The sequence below is a fragment of the Diplotaxodon limnothrissa genome, linkage group LG10 (genome assembly GCF_057381915.1).
Source record: "Diplotaxodon limnothrissa isolate DT_005_m linkage group LG10, D_limnothrissa_male_GT1.1, whole genome shotgun sequence".
NCBI classification, from domain to species: Eukaryota; Metazoa; Chordata; class Actinopteri; order Cichliformes; family Cichlidae; genus Diplotaxodon; species Diplotaxodon limnothrissa.
Window position 1 is genome coordinate 9970133 of NC_140605.1, and position 19944 is coordinate 9990076.

Genomic DNA, 19944 nt, shown 5'->3' on the forward strand with positions numbered 1-19944 from the left:
AGAGGAAAATAGTGGCGTGGTCATTACATTTATCTTTATTAACCAAAAAGACGAGAGACAAGTGTATTATACTGCTAACTAACTAAATAACTGCTAAATAGACCCTGTGCACGAGAAAATGCTAACTTCCTGGTTTGAGACCGGATGTGGGGTTGTATATTTCCGGTAGCTTTACTTTGCGGTCAATCGCTACTGCGGATCAGGTAGCGAAACTCGAAAACGGAAAGATCGCGTTAAGTTACAAAGAGGAGAAGGTGGGAACACTCACCACTGTTGTGTCATAAAAAATCTAATGATTAGTTTTGACGTTTAAAGAGTTTAGATCGATCAGTTGTTTACATCACTCAACACAAGCAGAACTGCATTACAGAATCAGAAGACACATCGTCCACATTCAGAAGCACATCTCTGTATAGTGACAGTTATTATGATTTAAACAGGAAAATGTTCAGCATTCAAACTATAGGTGAAGAATAGTCAAACCAGATGTTTCCCCCGTTATGTTGATATCAGCTAGTCAAGTACACACCTACACAGCATGTTAACAAACCGTGAAAAAAAAGCCACACAAAAAATGAATGATTGCTGGTAAGGGTTTCTATACATTAGTATTTACGAAGGGTATGTTGTGACTTACCTTCAAAATTACAGTGGTCCCTCGCTATAACACGGTTCACCTTTCAACCCCGATGTTTCGCAGATTTTTAGTGCAAGTTTGCATGTTTTATTTTATGTCACATTGTGTCCTGCGTCCTGATCGCTGCAGACGATCTCCTCCGTGACGTCTCTCCTGTACAGTACAGAATCGCTGCATCGATCGCTAGCAGTGTGACTCTTATTTTTAGAACATAACACCTGTGATAAACGAGGGGCAGCTGTTTACAGATACTGAGAAATATAACATTTGAATCCCTTTTCTCTTTTGCTGTGAGGCGGGGGGGTAACATCGACAAGTCGATGAACAGCATTTACAGATATATTGGGTAAATGCCCAAGACATCTATAGAAATGTAAATCGCTGCTTGATTCATTCATTTGCTTAACTTGTTTTGGACCGTAAACAGGGCGCGAATAGGACACCGGAAACAATGCTCCCCACAAGAGTTTCCGCACCGGAAGTAGCATATGCTAACGTGCACATAGTCTATAGCATGCTAACACAAAGCTAGCCTAGAAGTCAGAGCGGCACTAAAGCTCAGCGCATCCCAACCCCAGTCTAACAGCCTGACGCTGAACTTTATCAGGTAACAAAGGCAGTGATGAACACAGTAGTGTTCCTCAATGTTTGGTCTCCTTTGCTTCTGTCCCAACTGTTGAGAGGGCCCAGTTGTTTTTAGGGTATTAGGAAGTGAGCACAAAGGATGGGAATTCACTCTTGTTGTTTCTTTTTTTAAATCTGTGGGTAAATAGATGGTAAATACCTTTTCCCCCCTCTTTTTTTTCTGTCTTTTTTCTCTTTTCCACATGTATAATTGTTAATGTACGTAATGGCTTTAAATGTATATGATTCCCTTTGTTTTTGTGGTTTGTTCTGTTTTGTTTTTGTGTTTGTGCTGATAATGAATAAAAACTGTTGAATCATGTGGGAAAAAAAGGCAGTGATGAGCAATCAAGTTACAGCCTCCCTTTCTACCTGTTCATGTTTCTAAAATAGGATCATCATGATGATACTTTAAAGTCTCTGTGAGCTTTGCTTTATGGTGTCAGCTTTGTGTTCGCGTACAACTACTAAAAAAAGATCCACATTAGGATAGTGATTTGTGTTGGTGTGTGGAACTGTACCATAAGGTTTGTGTTGTTAACTGGTAATTGTGAGACATTGCATTTCAGGTCATTTTACAGAGTAACAAGAAAGTAATGTAACAAGTAAGTCACAAATTACTTTTCTCTGGTGAGTATTAAACCTGCTGAAGGTATAAATAACACGTTACAGTCCGGCTTCCCAAAACAGTTCCCAATCCTAGTTGGAACACAAATACAGCCTTTCTTTAAGTGGTTAAGCCAAAGCTGAAGTGCTGAACCCTAAGCTGAATGCAAAGCAGAGTTGAAGCCCAAAAAGTACTGGTAGAAATGGAGGCTAAAATGGTACAAGCCTGACTTGAAGATCAGGCTCTGGCTACTGGGCTGGTATCAGTATACATTGAGCTTTAACATCACTCTGGCTGCTTTTCTAGCTTTGTGTTAGCATGCTGTCTGTGGAGATACAAAAAGCTGATGTTGTGTTGGTAGTATACTTCAGTTGTTTCTTTCCTGATTGCAGTTTGCACTTTAGCACTCGGCTGTCGTCCTTTTGTGCAATAAAGGTAAAAGATCTAAAATTCCTCAGAAATTTTCTGTGGACTACTGTGGACCATTAGACCATTTCCCACCTCACTTATTATTGTATGATATTTACGTAACAATATTAAAATGCATTGAGATGACTGTTGTTGTGATTTGGGGTTATATAAATAAAACTGAAGTGAAACTGCTCAAGATAAAGTTACTTCATCTAATCACTCTCCTCTTCAAATCCTACATTCTTATTTTTGACACAAGATTAACCATTTATAATAATAATAAACTGGAAAAACACTTGGAAATCAAAGGGTTTCACAAAAGCCACCATTTGGCCCAACATTAAAAACAGGAGTATAATCAAATAAAATGCCTATTAAGATTTTCAAGCACTTTCACGTTCTGTAACAGCAGGTGTCTTCTTTGTAGGCAGCCCTTTGTGTGGAGGTTTTTGGGAGATTTTTCACTAAGATATCATTGTAAATCAACAGTTGCTTGTTTAAGTGGAAAGGTATAAAGTTGGTCTCTACTAAAGTTTAAAATCCTTCCTTTTTTTTTAGTAATTTTGAGATAAACAGACAAAAACATACCCATGTTGGCAGGGATGAATTAGATTAAATTACCAGTTGTTGTAAAAAAAACAATTGATTGCTTTCACTTGTCTGATGAGCCTATTTGCAATAATTACATATTGATCTGTGAAGGGATCACACCTTCCCTTCAATTTCTCCAGTTAGGTTATGGATTTGTTGGTTTGCTAGAAACATACAAAATAACTCCAACCTGGGTTAAAAGCTCTTAGTGCCCACTTTTCAAGCTGTGTACTGATACAATTTACATTACCAACCATTAACACAGATTGAATGCACCGCACTTTGTACCAGAGGAGCTGTAGTAGAGACATTATCATGAAGGGGCCTCTATTCTGGAAGGTAGCCATCAGTACAGAAGGCAGGGGAGGAAAATTAGATGAAGGAAATAATCTGAAGGGCAAATATGGAGACTGTGATAAATATTTATATGTTGCTGTTATGTACCTATGGCTCAGAGAAAAAATATAAATCTAAACAGCATTCAGAAACCCCCACTGAATTCTACCTGCATTGAAAAAAAAAATCCCACAGAAATTGGTGGGGAATAAATAAGCAGAATCAAACCTTTTCTGTATTTAGTCAATATTCCTTTCAGCAGTCTGGCTTCTTGTGAGAGAGGGAGGATGAAAAATGCATCACGAGAGTTTACTGCCCCCAGCCTGACTGTTCAACCCCTCTGCCACGGCTAACAGAATGCATTGCCCCATCTGGTGATTCTGAACATATAATGATTTTTTTCATGCAAAATAACTGCAAATATTAAGAAGCTGCTCTAACATGCCTTTTAGCACTAACCTAAACTATTAGTCACTACCCCCGCCCAAAACCCCCCCAAAACAAAACAAAAAATAAACAAAAAAGACCAAAAACCAAAAAACCAAACCTAAAAGTAGTTTTGAAAAGGGCAGGCTACTTTGACATTAGGTGCAGGTTTTAATTGTTATCTCCTGGCCTTGTATTCAATAGTTAAATACAGAAAATATGTACAGGATGATAGCCTGTGCAAACTATGAGCTGGATATGAGATGTAAAATACTGATTTCCATCTGACACTCACTCCTATTTTATGAGGTTAGCTGTGATGAATTCCTTTAAAGCCACAACACTAGGGACTAGGGAGAAGTTTTTTTTATGGGTTTAATTCCAACCTCGGCTCTGAAACTGATTGTAGATTCAAATTGTGAAAATAGGAAGAATTAGAATCAAACTTAATTTAATATTGAATAAAGATAAAGACTCATGGGCTTACAGATGCCATTAGACAGTCCTATGGAGTACAAATGCTACCAAATCAACAGGAAGGAACATGTTTGTCCCTTTTCCCACTGTTTAAATACACATGGAGGTGATTTTTTTTCAGCTGTGAATTAGTGATATCTAAAGCAGATCTTATCTCTATATCAATCTCCCCTTGTACTCCACTGACACTTTTGCAATAAGGTTTTAGGGGAGGACAGATGGAGGTTTTCCAGAACTGGACTGTGGCATTAAAGTGCTTAGAATCTGTTATGGTGCTTTTTTTTATTTATTTGATCAAATAAATCCAGTGGGTTAGCTAGATATCAGTGCTTTCCAGGCCATCTGTCCTGCTCTGATTTCTCTGTTTCCTCTGCTTGCTGAACTACCTGCCTGGGTCTCAAGCAGAAACCATTTGAGGCGATGCACTGGTTGTCTCAGTTCTGTTTCATACCCGATTCTACATTCTGGCTCAAAGCAGTTGTAATGTGTGAGTACCATTGGTTAATGCATTACTAGAATTATAAATCAATTGCAAATCTCTCCAACTGTGTTGAAGTCTGATTATATTAGTGTTCCCATTTACTGACAAGCTTATACTACTATAATTCACGGTAATGTTCAGGAGTTACTATGCAGTCAGTACTCTATATTTTTTTTAGTCTTTCACCATCAACTTTTATTTACTTTACCCAGTTATTTTTCCACCTTGCTCTCATCTATTTTTTTTCCAATTCCTTCTCTCTTCTGGTTTGTCTAATCCACTTCATAGTATTTGAGCAAAGGGGAGTAAATTAATAGAATATGGCAACCAATTAGCATGACTCCAGTTGATTTGATGTTCCATTCATTTTCTTCCGCTAATCATGACTGATCATGGGGACAGCAGCCTAACCAGAAGAGGCCCAGACCTCCCTCTCCCTGGCCAACTCCTCCAGCTTGTCCAGGGGAACACCCAAGTATTCTCAGGCCAGCCAAGAGATATAATCTCTCCAATGTGTCCTGGGTCTATCTCCTCCGGGTCAGAAATACCTGGAACACCTCACACAGGAGGCGCCCAGGATGCATCCTTGTAAGATGCCCAAACCACCTCAGCTGGCTCCTTTTTTGATGTGGAGGAACAGCGGCTCTCCTCTGAGCTCCTAAATGATGGCCAAACTCCTATACCTATCTGTAAGGGACACCAGCCACCCTTCGGAGAAAGCTTATTTCTGCCGCTTGTATCCACGATCTCGTTCTTTTGGTCACTACCCAGAGCTCATGACAATAGGTGAGGGTAGGGACTTAGATCAACCGGTAAATTGAAAGCTTTGCTTTTACGCTTTTTAGCTCTCTCTTCACCACAACGTACTGGTACAGCGTTTGCATCAATGCAACTGAATCTGTCCATTCACCTCTGGCTCCTTTCTCCCTAACTCATGTACAAGAACCTGAGATACTTAAAAAAAAAAAAAACCCCACATCTTACAGTAAAAGAAAAGAAAACTTGCCCTTTGCTTGTTTCCTTAATTAAACCTTATGAATATCAAAGGCTTTCAGTCTTAGTGGAGAAATTTAAAACTTCCAAGTTTTTATTTTTAATCCTGAGAGGAGTAAATATTGCTTCAGACACTTCCAAAGTAAAACAACAACAGCAACCCCCCCCCCCCCCCCCCCCAAAAAAAAAAAACAAAAAACAAAACAAAAAACAACAAGACAAAAAATAACAAACCTAATTAGCTCAGGGCTGTATATGCTAATGAATGACACTGAAGGTAGGGTCGCCAAGGATGACCATCAATGAAATGCCCCTTTAAGGATTAAGATGTTACAGAGCATGCCAAGAGTTTATAGCTAAAACTGACTTGAGGGTTAATGATTGGTATTTGATGCTGCTTCTGTGACCATGCTCCTCTGACTCCAATCAATAGTCATGTTAATAAGCGGCACAAATACTTGACACACAGGCCCCTCTCAGTGCTGGTTGAATTGCTGTATTGATCCTTGCACTCCGATTTTAATTCTAGCATTTCTTACAAAAGAAGCAAACTGCACAAGGCATTGACCCTGGCTGAGGGTGGCTGATGAGGGAGGGAATTAAATTTGTTTTGTTGGCGTTCAGTGACCGCTGGTGCTCGTTTCAGATGGAAGTGCCACAACAAAGATGGAAAGATTTTCAACAAAAGCGAGTCTCGGCACTTTTGTAAAAACAAAAGTTCCACTCGTAAAATTCTTTGAAGAACGTAATCACGCGGTGTTTTAACAAGGTAATGTTTAGGCCATTCTTTGGATCGGGTCCCAGGCAGCACAAACGACAAAGGACACCGCAGATGTGTCACAGGGAAACGAGTCTGACTGAGGAATGGAAGCCAGCGGAGGCTTGCTGCCTTTAATCAACTTGAGATGAGGCAAAAGGAAACCTTCATCAGCCTTTGCTGTGGGTGAGTAAGTCAGGTCATAAAGAAGGCCAGTTTGATCTTGATGAGCTTTTCAGGGCTTTGGCGAGATGAGTTTTCATGGCGCCTTGCAATCCTGAGAGGAATGCTTTCAGGTGACACTAATTGCTCCTCCACCCAGCTAGCTGTCATAAAGGAAGAAGAAGAAGTCTGTCTGGCAGAAGGTGAAGTCGTCTCCCCCCCCCCACACAACTCTTTTAGTGCCATGATGAGAGTGGGAGGGTAGAGATGCATGCTTGAAAATATGAAGAGTAATCAGTAATGCATGAATTTAAATCTATGCAAAAAATGCAGTGTAGCAAATAAACCGAGGTGTCAAGGCCTGAGAGAAAATGAAGCTGATTTATCAAAAAGAAAGAATCTCATCTAATGAAATGGCTTCTAATGTCTGAGTAACTGAGCAAATAGAACAAAAAACAAAACCCCAGCATCCACTGTTTAACTTATCACTAAGGTGGTTGCATTTGGTAAACTCAAGAGCCAGCTCAAATTAAACACAAGGGACAATGAGTGAGTTATTGTATGCAGCTTCTGGCTCCTGCACATTCTCATTAACATTCAGCATTTGCTTATTGGTAAGAATCCATTGTTTTAGACAGCAGGGCAAACAGGACATGGCCTTGACTGTTTTATGTAGAGGTGAATGTTCAATTAAGATAACGTTTTTATATAATGAGCACTACAACTCCTTTTTTTTTTTTTTTTTTTTTGCTTGCACAAATCTATCCAGAGATACACGAAAACTGCCAACTGGATGAGCCAAAAATTATTCAAATGGCAGTGGTTGTGATGGTGGTTGTGGTGGGGGAGGCACAAGCAAGGAAGCAAGGTAGACACATTTCTGGTATGTTCCAGTTTATAAGCCAGGGGATTTTATCATAGTAATTATGATACTGCAGCTGGTGAGTCCAGTGGCTGTTGATTTATTGCCCCCAGCGGCAGGGTCATTTAATTTCCATGTATGGCGGTATCATTTTGATTACATACAGCTCATTTCTGCATAAGCAATAGCTCCTGTGAGTCAGTGTAAATGTTCATTACTTTTTGCCACCAGATGTTTTCAACAATAAAATATCAGTGAGAGCAAGCCTCTGTGGACAGTTAACTCATTTTGCAGATAAATGAATAAATTAGTGAACAATGCCCATATCTCACGTGTATGAAGTCAGATTGGTTTGATATAGTGTCTATTTTAGGACACCAGGAGAAACATTTGGGTTTTGTCCAAACTGCATTTGTACTTTACATTTTTAAACATAAATATCAAAGTTTGAAATAACTCCTGGCTTTATAATATGGATTATTTAGTTTATATTTAGTATTAGATTAACTGTACAGTATGACGCAATCACTGCATGAAGTCTGTGTTTGGCTGTTTTCTGTTCAAATGTGATAACACCCCTACACGCTGTTGACGCACACAATAGTACAGTTCAAAGAAAGCTCCTTGTCCTACAGGGCTACACAGCAAGATCAAGGTGTTCAGTCCTACAAATATCATTGTCTTTTTGAACGTTATAATGGACATTTTCTTTCATAGTTAGTATTCCAAGTGCAATTCTAGGCCTCACAATTGTACTGTAGCCTTGCAGGATAGTGTGTTCATTACAGTGGTTTGATTGAAAAGACACAGGGTAGAGGAGAGGGGTGACCTTCTCTTCTCTAGTCCTCTCATTTTGATTTGTCTCTGGAAAAATATTGGACCAAGGGTTGGGAGAAAGATAATGCTACTAGAGAAAGTGCACCTTATCCAAGGTCGGTGTTGCATTTCTTTTATTGCCCTGAGCTTATTTCATGAAAAAAAGAAAGAAAAAAAGAAAAAGAAAGATATTCTGTCCTCTCTCAACATAATTCTGAAAATGGAACACCATACTGTATAGATGGCATCCTGTGATAATGATGTGGTTGGTGCAGAAGTGTGCTTGGTCAGCCAAATCCCTGGCCACACAAATGTGTCTGCTGAGGCAGGGATTCCAGCTAGGACTTACCATAATACTGCTCTCATTACAGTCCAGAGGAACACGCATGTGTGTGTGCTCTTCCACACACACACATACAAGTGTATGTGTGTGTGTGGTGTATGTGTGTGTGAGTGTGAGTGTGAGTGAGACAGTGAGTCCCTGTGGGCATTTGGCTGTAGCACTGGAGAAGATAAGGTAGTCTGATGTCTCCTGACATGGTCAATGATTCATAATTGAGGCAGGACAGCTGTTGCTGGGTGCACTGACAGGTCCCAGGGTGGATGACAGATGATAGGGCCCTCTGGGGCTGAGCTATCTATCAGTCCAAATGTTCTCTGTCCACTATCTGCTCACCTATCCTTCATAAGCCTCCCTGATATATGTAAACCAAGTAGTCACAGATCCGCAATCTTGTTCTGCTCACTGAATATGATAAGTTGTTGCAGTATCAAAGACTACTGTCGATACCGTATCCAAGGTGGACATCAAATAATTAAGAATCCAATTTACAATCAAATTATCTTCTGTGTTTCAGTGAATTCAAATGCTGTTTTTAAACAAAGCCACAAAAAGCTCTTAAGTGAATATTAAAAATGACAAAAATAAAAATTTTTAATATTTAATGTTCTGCACCATAGACAAAGCAACATTTATAAATCAGAGCTTTTCTAGCAGGTCCACCACAAGCCCATGATAGTGAGAGTAAGTATGCTACGAAAGTGTTTGTTTCATTGTGCTCTGGAAGCCACTATATGGATGTCTCCTCTGTTAAGACACTTTTATTGTGAGTTGCAATAAAGGTGTCACAGCAAGTGTTAATCTTTTTTTAAGGCATCAACATCAAACGTCTGAAAGCCAGGACAAAACACATTGGTGACAAAAAAATGATGCACTAAAGTAAACCAGTGGGATTATGTAATGTTTTACACTGTACAGTATATACTAGAGGGTTTTTTTTCTCATTTCAGAAGGAAATTATTGTATTTATAGCACAGAAAGACTTCTTATCTCACAGAGTGAACTTTACATTTTGCATGTGCTTTTACCTGGAACAACTGTGCATCTGGGAATCGCCACTATCTGATTAGTAACTACAAATTAATTATAGTTTCCTCAATAACTGTAACTGCACAATTAAATGTACATAATAACACAATGCAGTTAAGATGACATCATTCACATCTGTTTTCTACGGCTCTCATTTGCTAAATTTGACAGGCTAAATTGCAATTCCACATTGACTACGTTTCAGTCTCATTCTTTGAATATATCAGTGTGACTGTTAAAATCAGGGAGAATTACTGTGCTCTCCTGTGAGCCTGTAGGGAGAATTATTAGGTTATAAAACAGTCAAATAACCTAAATAATCTGATTTCCAAAAACACTGTGCCCACAGCCTTGTCATTCTCATTACCCTTGAGGAATTGAGAATCTGATTCTAAAGTCACGTTTCATTCTTTTATTACTCACTGTGACACTCCTATTTAAGGCACATGCAACTATGCAACTCCAAAAAAAAAAGCATCTTGGCATCTTTGACCTGATGACTGACTGCTTGTTGTGCACCTTGTATCCCAGAAAACCTTCAGAGATTGGGTTTAAATCTGGCATTGATTAAAAAAAATCAAATCAAAGTGGCTGATCTCATGGATAATTCCGGAAGAAGTCACCTCTAAGCTCAGGCTTGCAGCGTCCATCAGCCTCTCTGCAGTCATTGTCAGCACCTCCTCGACTGAGTGACAGTTTGTCTACGTGACCAAATTCATTTTGCTACCATCGTGTGACTAGTACTCATCTTGCCCACTGTCTCAGCTTTTCCAAGCTGCTGCACTAACAATCCTGCAACATAGCCTAGGGCAACCTTTTTTTTGCCTCGTGACATACCTGAAACCTAAGCCCACTACCTGTGACAGCATTCAGTTTCACATACTGTGCCGACCTCTTGAGTTTTATACATGGCTCGGAAAATGGGAAGATATTTCAGAAGACATTTATTTAAACATATGCAAACATAAATGAAAGTATATAAGGCAAAAGTTTAGAGTTACAGCAACAGTTCACAAAGTTTTACCAAGCTTAAGTTTGTGAACATCTCTTGTGTTGTTCTTCTTCTTGTGTTCTTGGCAGAACTTAGTCTTTTCTCATAGTTTTTCATAGTTTCTTGACAGCCACCTTTCCAGTAAGACTATTTCTAATGATGCTTTGACGAACAGTAGACTGATAAACCAAAGAACTAGTGTCAGATCATTGCTTAATTGTTTGTTGCTTAAAGATGTGACTTTCAGATACAGTTCATGCGCTCCCAATAGTTTTTCAGCCTGACACTCCTTTTATCCTCCACTTGTACAGTTTCCTTCGAATTTTTAAGGATACACTGGACACCAATGCCATATCTTTTGGCAATCACCTTGTTGGTGCAAAAATACAATGACACAAACTGTGTCATCTTTATTTTTTGTAGATTCAACTAAAGACATGGAAAAAAAAAAAAATGTTTTTGCGACATGCTACTAATAACAAAGGTCCAAAAGATATAACCTGTGAGTGTCGCTTTGCTAGGTTGTCTATTATGTGTAGACACAAAACAGGTTCATCTACTGATTTTAGGTGCCTCCTTCATGCTTGAATAATTCATAGTTCAGTATTAAATGGCTTAACAATCAAACAAACTGTCACGGTTTGCGGGGCAAGCCGTGTGGATTTGTAGTAAGGACCCAAAAGGCGGCAGCTCTGGTGCAGGTGAGTGTTTATTTACAGCAGTGGGTACAAACAGCAACGGGGTGTGAACATGAAACCGAAACTGGGTAAACTAACAACACAAACCAGGAATGACGGTGCAGGGAGGTCCGGGGAAACACAGACGAACCAGCGATTACTAAGACAGAAAATACAACTTAAATACACTCAGAACACAGGGAGATTACACACAGGTGGGAGACACAGCTGGGAGTGATTAACATGACGAGACCAGGGAGGCAAACTGAAAACACTCACATAAGATGCAGACCTTCACAATAAAACAGGAACACACGGGGGGAACAGGGTAAACACCAATTAGAGAACAGAACCAAAATCGAAGAGAAAACACAAAACGCTGGGTCAAAAGGACCCAGGATCATGACAGTACCCCCCCCCTCAAAGGCTGGCTCCAGACAGCCCAACAAGAAACAAAAACAGCCAGAAAAAACAGAAAACAACCCGACCAGGGCAGGCGGCGGGGGCCCAGGAAGGAGGGCTCGAAGCAAAACAAAACCGGAGCACCAGAAGGCCAAAAGACTAAAACAAAAAACGAGCCCAAAACAGAAGAGTCCAGGGGGCCGACAGCACAGGAGTCCAAAACAGTTCGGGGGGCCGGCCGTGCGGACGGCAACGGCGGCGACGTGGACACAGTTCGGGGGGCCGGCCGTGCGGACGGCAACGGCGGCGACGTGGACACAGTTCGGGAGGCTGGACCAGACGAGGCTGATGATGAGGCTGGACCAGACGAGGCTGATGATGAGGCTGGACCAGACGAGGCTGATGATGAGGCTGGACCAGACGAGGCTGATGATGAGGCTGCAGCCGGCGAGGCTGATGATGAAGCTGCAGCAGGTGGCTGGACGGGCTCCTCGGGCCGTCCAGCTGAGACAGGTGGCTGAACAGGCTCCTCGGGCCCCCCAGCGGAGACTGGAGACGACGGCCGGAGCGGTCCCTCGGACCCTCCAGCGGAGACACGAGACGAAGGCTGGACGGGCCCCTTGGACCCTCCAGCAGAAGCCATCACAAAGCCAGCAAGCATGGAGTCCTCTGGCAGACATGAAGGCAATGGGTGCTGTGCTGAGCACTGGCCCTGCTCAGACAGCACTGACACGGAGTTGTTCTCTGAGGGCTGCTTAATCTTCAGGGGTCCAGAATCAGCTGGGGACTGAGACCTAGCCTCTGGGGAAGCCCTGGAGTGCAGAACGGTGCCTGAAGCAGCTAAAGCGCGAGAAACTCCCTGACTGGACCTTAAATTTTCTCCCTGCATGGAGTGAATGAGTGGGGCCTGCGCTACGGGCGGCACTGGAGCTACTGGGGCCTGCGCTACGGGCGGCACTGGAGCTACTGGGGCCTGCGCTGAGGGGGGCACTGGAGCTACTGGGGCCTGCGCTGAGGGGGGCACTGGAGCTACTGGGGCCTGCGCTGAGGGGGGCACTGGAGCTACTGGGGCCTGCGCTGAGGGGGGCACTGGAGACTGAACTGAGGGGGGCGCTAACCGAGCTGAGAGTGGCTGCGGGGGAGCTAACCGAGCTGAGAGTGGCTGCGGGGGAGCTAACTGAGCTGCCGGTAGCTGCACAGGCGATAAGCAGCTCGCGTTGACATCCGCCACACAAAACGCAGCCCCTGAATGAACAGTCATGCAGTCTGAAAATGAAAAAGAGTCCTCACTCACCACAGCCGGCGATTTAGAAGCCCGAACGTCCGGCTGTGGGGTGGCGCGCTTGCGGCGCGATCGGCGTTTCCTCCCCGCAGACGGCTCCGACGGGCCGGGCAAGATCACATCCGGCGAGTCGGGCAGCGAGGCAGGAGTGGCTGAGAGAAGGTGAGGTGTGTGCCGGAGAAAAGCCTGTATGGTCGGAGGAAGTGAATTCAGTAGCCATGGCAGGCCGGAAAAGAGACGTTGTAGCCGACCTTCCACGGCGCGGCGAAGCTCGTACGGAGGATTCTCCAGCCACAGCCCGAGGAGGATCTCCACATTGTAGCCGATGTCATCCTGGAGCTCCTCGGACGGATTGACTGCCGCTGGGTCCATGGTGGCTGGTTCGTTCTGTCACGGTTTGTGGGGCAAGCCGTGTGGATTTGTAGTAAGGACCCAAAAGGCGGCAGCTCTGGTGCAGGTGAGTGTTTATTTACAGCAGTGGGTACAAACAGCAACGGGGTGTGAACATGAAACCGAAACCTAAACTGGGTAAACTAACAACACAAACCAGGAATGACGGTGCAGGGAGGTCCGGGGAAACACAGACGAACCAGCGATTACTAAGACAGAAAATACAACTTAAATACACTCAGAACACAGGGAGATTACACACAGGTGGGAGACACAGCTGGGAGTGATTAACATGACGAGACCAGGGAGGCAAACTGAAAACACTCACATAAGATGCAGACCTTCACAATAAAACAGGAACACACGGGGGGAACAGGGTAAACACCAATTAGAGAACAGAACCAAAATCGAAGAGAAAACACAAAACGCTGGGTCAAAAGGACCCAGGATCATGACAGTACCCCCCCCTCAAAGGCTGGCTCCAGACAGCCCAACAAGAAACAAAAACAGCCAGAAAAAACAGAAAACAACCCGACCAGGGCAGGCGGCGGGGGCCCAGGAAGGAGGGCTCGAAGCAAAACAAAACCGGAGCACCAGAAGGCCAAAAGACTAAAACAAAAAACGAGCCCAAAACCAAAAGAAACGAAGCACACCAGAACACAGGAAAAAACAGAGCCCAAAACAGAAGAGTCCAGGGGGCCGACAGCACAGGAGTCCAAAACAGTTCGGGGGGCCGGCCGTGCGGACGGCAACGGCGGCGACGTGGACACAGTTCGGGGGGCCGGCCGTGCGGACGGCAACGGCGGCGACGTGGACACAGTTCGGGGGGCTGGACCAGACGAGGCTGATGATGAGGCTGGACCAGACGAGGCTGATGATGAGGCTGCAGCCGGCGAGGCTGATGATGAAGCTGCAGCAGGTGGCTGGACGGGCTCCTCGGGCCCTCCAGCTGAGACAGGTGGCTGAACGGGCTCCTCGGGCCCCCCAGCGGAGACTGGAGACGACGGCCGGAGCGGTCCCTCGGACCCTCCAGCGGAAACAGGAAACAAAGGCCGGAGCGGTCCCTCGGACCCTCCAGCGGAGACACGAGACGAAGGCTGGACGGGCCCCTTGGACCCTCCAGCAGAAGCCATCACAAAGCCAGCAGGCATGGAGTCCTCTGGCAGACATGAAGGCAATGGGTGCTGTGCTGAGCACTGGCCCTGCTCAGACAGCACTGACACGGAGTTGTTCTCTGAGGGCTGCTTAATCTTCAGGGGTCCAGAATCAGCTGGGGACTGAGACCTAGCCTCTGGGGAAGCCCTGAAGTGCAGAACGGTGCCTGAAGCAGCTAAAGCGCGAGAAACTCCCTGACTGGACCTTAAATTTTCTCCCTGCATGGAGTGAATGAGTGGGGCCTGCGCTACGGGCGGCACTGGAGCTACTGGGGCCTGCGCTGAGGGGGGCACTGGAGACTGAACTGAGGGGGGGGCACTGGAGACTGAACTGAGGGGGGGCACTGGAGACTGAACTGAGGGGGGGCGCTAACCGAGCTGAGAGTGGCTGCGGGGGAGCTAACCGAGCTGAGAGTGGCTGCGGGGGAGCTAACTGAGCTGCCGGTAGCTGCACAGGCGATAAGCAGCTCGCGTTGACATCCGCCACACAAAACGCAGCCCCTGAATGAATAGTCATGCAGTCTGAAAATGAAAAAGAGTCCTCACTCACCACAGCCGGCGATTTAGAAGCCCGAACGTCCGGCTGTGGGGTGGCGCGCTTGCGGCGCGATCGGCGTTTCCTCCCCGCAGACGGCTCCGACGGGCCGGGCAAGATCACATCCGGCGAGTCGGGCAGCGAGGCAGGAGTGGCTGAGAGAAGGTGAGGTGTGTGCCGGAGAAAAGCCTGTATGGTCGGAGGAAGTGAATTCAGTAGCCATGGCAGGCCGGAAAAGAGACGTTGTAGCCGACCTTCCACGGCGCGGCGAAGCTCGTACGGAGGATTCTCCAGCCACAGCCCGAGGAGGATCTCCACATTGTAGCCGATGTCATCCTGGAGCTCCTCGGACGGATTGACTGCCGCTGGGTCCATGGTGGCTGGTTCGTTCTGTCACGGTTTGTGGGGCAAGCCGTGTGGATTTGTAGTAAGGACCCAAAAGGCGGCAGCTCTGGTGCAGGTGAGTGTTTATTTACAGCAGTGGGTACAAACAGCAACGGGGTGTGAACATGAAACCGAAACCTAAACTGGGTAAACTAACAACACAAACCAGGAATGACGGTGCAGGGAGGTCCGGGGAAATACATACAGGGAGACCGAGGGGAAACAACACAGACGAACCAGCGATTACTAAGACAGAAAATACAACTTAAATACACTCAGAACACAGGGAGATTACACACAGGTGGGAGACACAGCTGGGAGTGATTAACATGACGAGACCAGGGAGGCAAACTGAAAACACTCACATAAGACGCAGACCTTCACAATAAAACAGGAACACACGGGGGGAACAGGGTAAACACCAATTAGAGAACAGAACCAAAATCGCGAAGAGAAAACACAAAACGCTGGGTCAAAAGGACCCAGGATCATGACACAAACAAACAAACACATTTCCTCTGAAAATGGTTGGGTGCAAAGACTTGACTGAATATGAAGGAAAAAGCAGCCAATGTTCGAAGAATAACTTTAAAAGGTCTTTAGAAAGCCTGAAGAACTATTGTTCAAGACCACTTCAAAAACAAGAAAGACACGAGGAGTGGTTTAATTTTACAGATTACTGTATAGAATTACTTAAGATTATTTAGCTGCTTGGCCACCAACATCCTGTTGCTCTTCAGTTTTCTATGGCAGCGGTTTTCAGAGCAATGTCTCAGCGTACTCTACAACCTAAAGAAAACAGCAATTAGCTTTAGAACATAGTGAACCATTTATCAGACATTCACAGAGAGACTGGTCGAGACCAAAAATAGTGCTGAAAGGCAAGATTAGACTTGCATTTTCCAAGTGGTCAGAAAAAGAAACCCGGCTATAACTGATGTGCACAACATGATAAACAACAAATAGAAGACGCAGGAATTTATACAAGGGCAAACTGAGAACTAATAATGGGAGTGGAAACAGCTCTGGAACAAGAACAGGGGATGACAATCAACGCAACGAGATAGGCGAGAAAGTAAAACTAAATACAACACGAGAGAAAGCAAAAGGCAACAACTCTTATCTGGAAAACCAAGAGCTGACTAAAAATAAAAAGCCAATTTAAAAAAGTAGAAAAAAGTCAAATGATGATAGAAGAATATATATATACAGGACACAGGGGAGGGGAAGAAAATAACAAGCAAGGAACCAAATAATTACTAGGACTCTAAGGTAAGCTAGCAAGAACCAAACTTCAGCATGAATAATGCAAAACTCAAAGAACCATAAACTATGCAAAACTCAAACCCTGGCATCAAGACCCAGGGACCATGACAGACTAAACAATATGTGTGTCAGATGAGAAGAACAATGAATTATAAAATCCCATCAACCTACAATGACATAATCAGAATGTTCTAGCAAAACCCAGTGATGAATGTACCATCTTTTATTATCATATAGAATGATGATTAGGATCTGTTGTTGGATTTTTATTTTCCTTTTTGACTTCTGCCAATAATTAAATAAATGATGCTCCAAATGTCTTTACACAGACCGTTTTACTACATACAGTAGTCCTGATTCCTTTGCCAAATTTAGCTGCAGATTCTGAACCCAAGACATAAGGCGTTGCTAACAGACTATTCTGCAGGCAGGCAGAAAACATAGAAGAAGAGGAATTGTGCAACAAACCATTAGTGGAATGACTCAGATAGATTCTACTATTAGTCAAAAATATGTTTTCATCCCAGCTGCAGGTTATCAAAGAAATGAAAGCAAACATGTTTTCTGAGGGGGAATATTAAGGGTGAATACATATGCTCAAACTAGTACTGAAAATAATATGTATGCAATGTAACATTTGATAATGTGTTGGTCTAATAAGAGCCTTTGCAGTTCTGTTGGAAAATTGTTTTTTTTGTTTTGTGAAATTGCACCAGTGAGAGCTGTTGTTTAATCTTACTGCATGGGTGTGTTTTTTTAGGTGCTAAATGTGAGCGTGTTGGAAGGAGAGCAGGTGACCGTGGAGGATACAGGAGGTCAAGAACCCTTCATCCTTGCCAATGAGTCGGTCTTGATGACTGGCTTAGTGCTACGCAGCTGGAGCAACCAGATCTCTATCAGTCTCCGTAGTGAGAAACGCCGCAATTCAGCATATCTCCTACTCCATTACCAAGGTGAGCAGAAGCTATACATTACTAGCTTTGGTGCCACATCATTCAAACACGTTACATTAAACATGACAACAGCTTATTGTTAAGCAGCAGCTTTCTATCAGGTAATGCTTGTCCTCAAGCAAAGATGGTGCAGAGCTGGTGAGAGGCTGCAAAATGGTTGACTAATTGCATTTAAAATTGCTCTATTTCAAAACACTATCTGTTGACCTTCAGCTGGGCAATGATGTGTATGTGCCTTTTCCATTTAAATTTTTTCATTTGCCATTTCACGGATCACATTTGTAAAGAATCATTAAGTGTAATAAAGTAGTATCTGGTGTGTCAGCCGCAAATCCTGTCAGTAGAAATAGTTACTGTGTTGTTGGTGAATATAATGGCCTATAATTTCCAACCTCTCCCTCGCTTATTTTGTGTGTGACATTGATCTTCTATGTCTGTAACAATGTCTGTTTATCTTAGCAATCACACAAAGTGGCCGCCAATTACATGCCCCATCGATTTGAGCTGACGGTGGTCGCTGGTGGACAATTCATTCTACCACATTACTGTGGTACTTTCATCAGCTAGAAAATGAAAGGGGCCATCAGAACTGTGCGGCTGATGTGAGATAAATCAGCCCATCGCTGTTGGATGTTTGAATATCACTGTGAGGTCAGGCCGAATGATGACAGTGAAGGGTCACCACAGAACATACAGGGTGATGTATAGCTGGGAACACATGGTGATAAACAGTTGAAATATATATGAGTATTATTTTATATTATTTATATTTATATTATTATATCAAACTCAATTGAAGTAATGCAATGCAAATGCAAAAGTACAAAAAATAACATTGAATACATAATGTACTCTATAATATACAGGACATCCTTAAGTGAATAGCATACCTCCACCTTGGCATTGAAATTATGCATGCTGTATTTGCTGTAAAAAACAAACAATTAATTTCTATATTATCCTATATTGCACCAAAATAAGTCAACATTTTGCTGTGCTTCTCAGTTTTAACATTAGCAGGGCATTTTTTCCCAAAATTCCTGCCCACTATGAAAACAATTTAACATAATAGGCTTCCGTGTTATACTTCTTTGCCAACAATGTGTCAAAAAAATGATCACACATGCAGCCTTGTCCGTCTAAAAACCTGTTTGGTTTGAAAGTTGATGGAACAAATTCAGCTACATTAATGAGAAAAATAGCAGGAGCAGATTTCATGAAGATTAGACATATCGGAGTCACGGAAGATATTTCAATTTGTGTTCTTCTGCTTTGCAAGCGGGGTATCTTCTTGTCCTTTACAATGGACTGTGAGAAATGTAATTGGACAAGCGTGGAGAAGCAGATAGAACTGTGGAGAGACGCATCTCAGCTCGTCTGTAATTAATATTTGCTACAGCACGAGCTTGTGATGGCAGACTGATGTATCTGTCTATAACAAGAGCAGTTTGACACTTGGAAAATAACTTAAAGTGTTTTTTACTGTTTATGTTAAGAGAACATAAAGTGTGGGAATGAAGAGGGGCTTACCACTCTCCTCATATGTTCTTATCAGCGTCTTTTTCTCAATACCCCCACATATGTTTGTGATCTTATCTAGAATTGAAAGTATAGTTAATAATATCATCTTAAGAGAATGTATGTCTCGATTGTTCAAATATTCTCCTTAAAAACTGATTTTGTTAAAAAAGGAAAAATCCGAAAAAATACTTACAGTTAGGGATTTTTCTTTTACTTTTTCTAATGCACAGATTAGCCATTACATGAAACCCGGTGACAGATGAAGTGAATATGATCTGATGTGATTGAGCAATCTGAATGAGCATCAACGACATGCTGTGGATCAAGCCCAAATCCATGGAGATTCCGGCCCACAAACCCACAGAACGCAAAAGAGCTTCTGCCAGTGCTGTGTGCCAGACTCTGCATGATGCCGGCGTAGGTTTCATTGCCATGCTGCAGTGAGTTAGAGCTGCTTTGGAGGCACAACAGGGAACGCTATATGACGTTAGAGGTTTTAATGCTGGGGCTGATTAGTGTACAGTTTTGGTATTAATAATAAAGGAGTTGGGTCAATTAAAAAAAAAATGCACACAACGAAATAAGCACCCACCAATACAATTTTTTTTTTCAAATTCAGGCATCTATTCTCTGTAGGATTAAACTGAAAACAATTTAATTTCTCAGTAAGGCATTGCTGTTTAATATAAAATAACAATGTGAAAAATTTATGATCTTGCTCTTTCAATGAGAAGAATCGGTTTAAATTTAAGTTTTAAAAATGAAATTGCATACTACAGTGCAAGTAAGGATTATGACTTATTTTATCCCAAACCCATCCCTGCTTTCTGAAAACTTACT

At 43.1% G+C, this 19944-nt stretch overlaps 1 protein-coding gene across 1 annotated transcript in view; it reads left to right on the forward strand.

The window, feature by feature from the left end:
- Positions 1–19944, forward strand: part of LOC146623885 (seizure protein 6 homolog) — a 104514-nt gene that overhangs the window by 64889 nt on the left and 19681 nt on the right. Inside the window, exon 4 of the mRNA XM_085363407.1 lies at positions 17391–17583. Coding sequence (XP_085219533.1) covers positions 17391–17583 — 193 coding nt within the window. The remainder of the gene's footprint in view (positions 1–17390; positions 17584–19944) is intronic.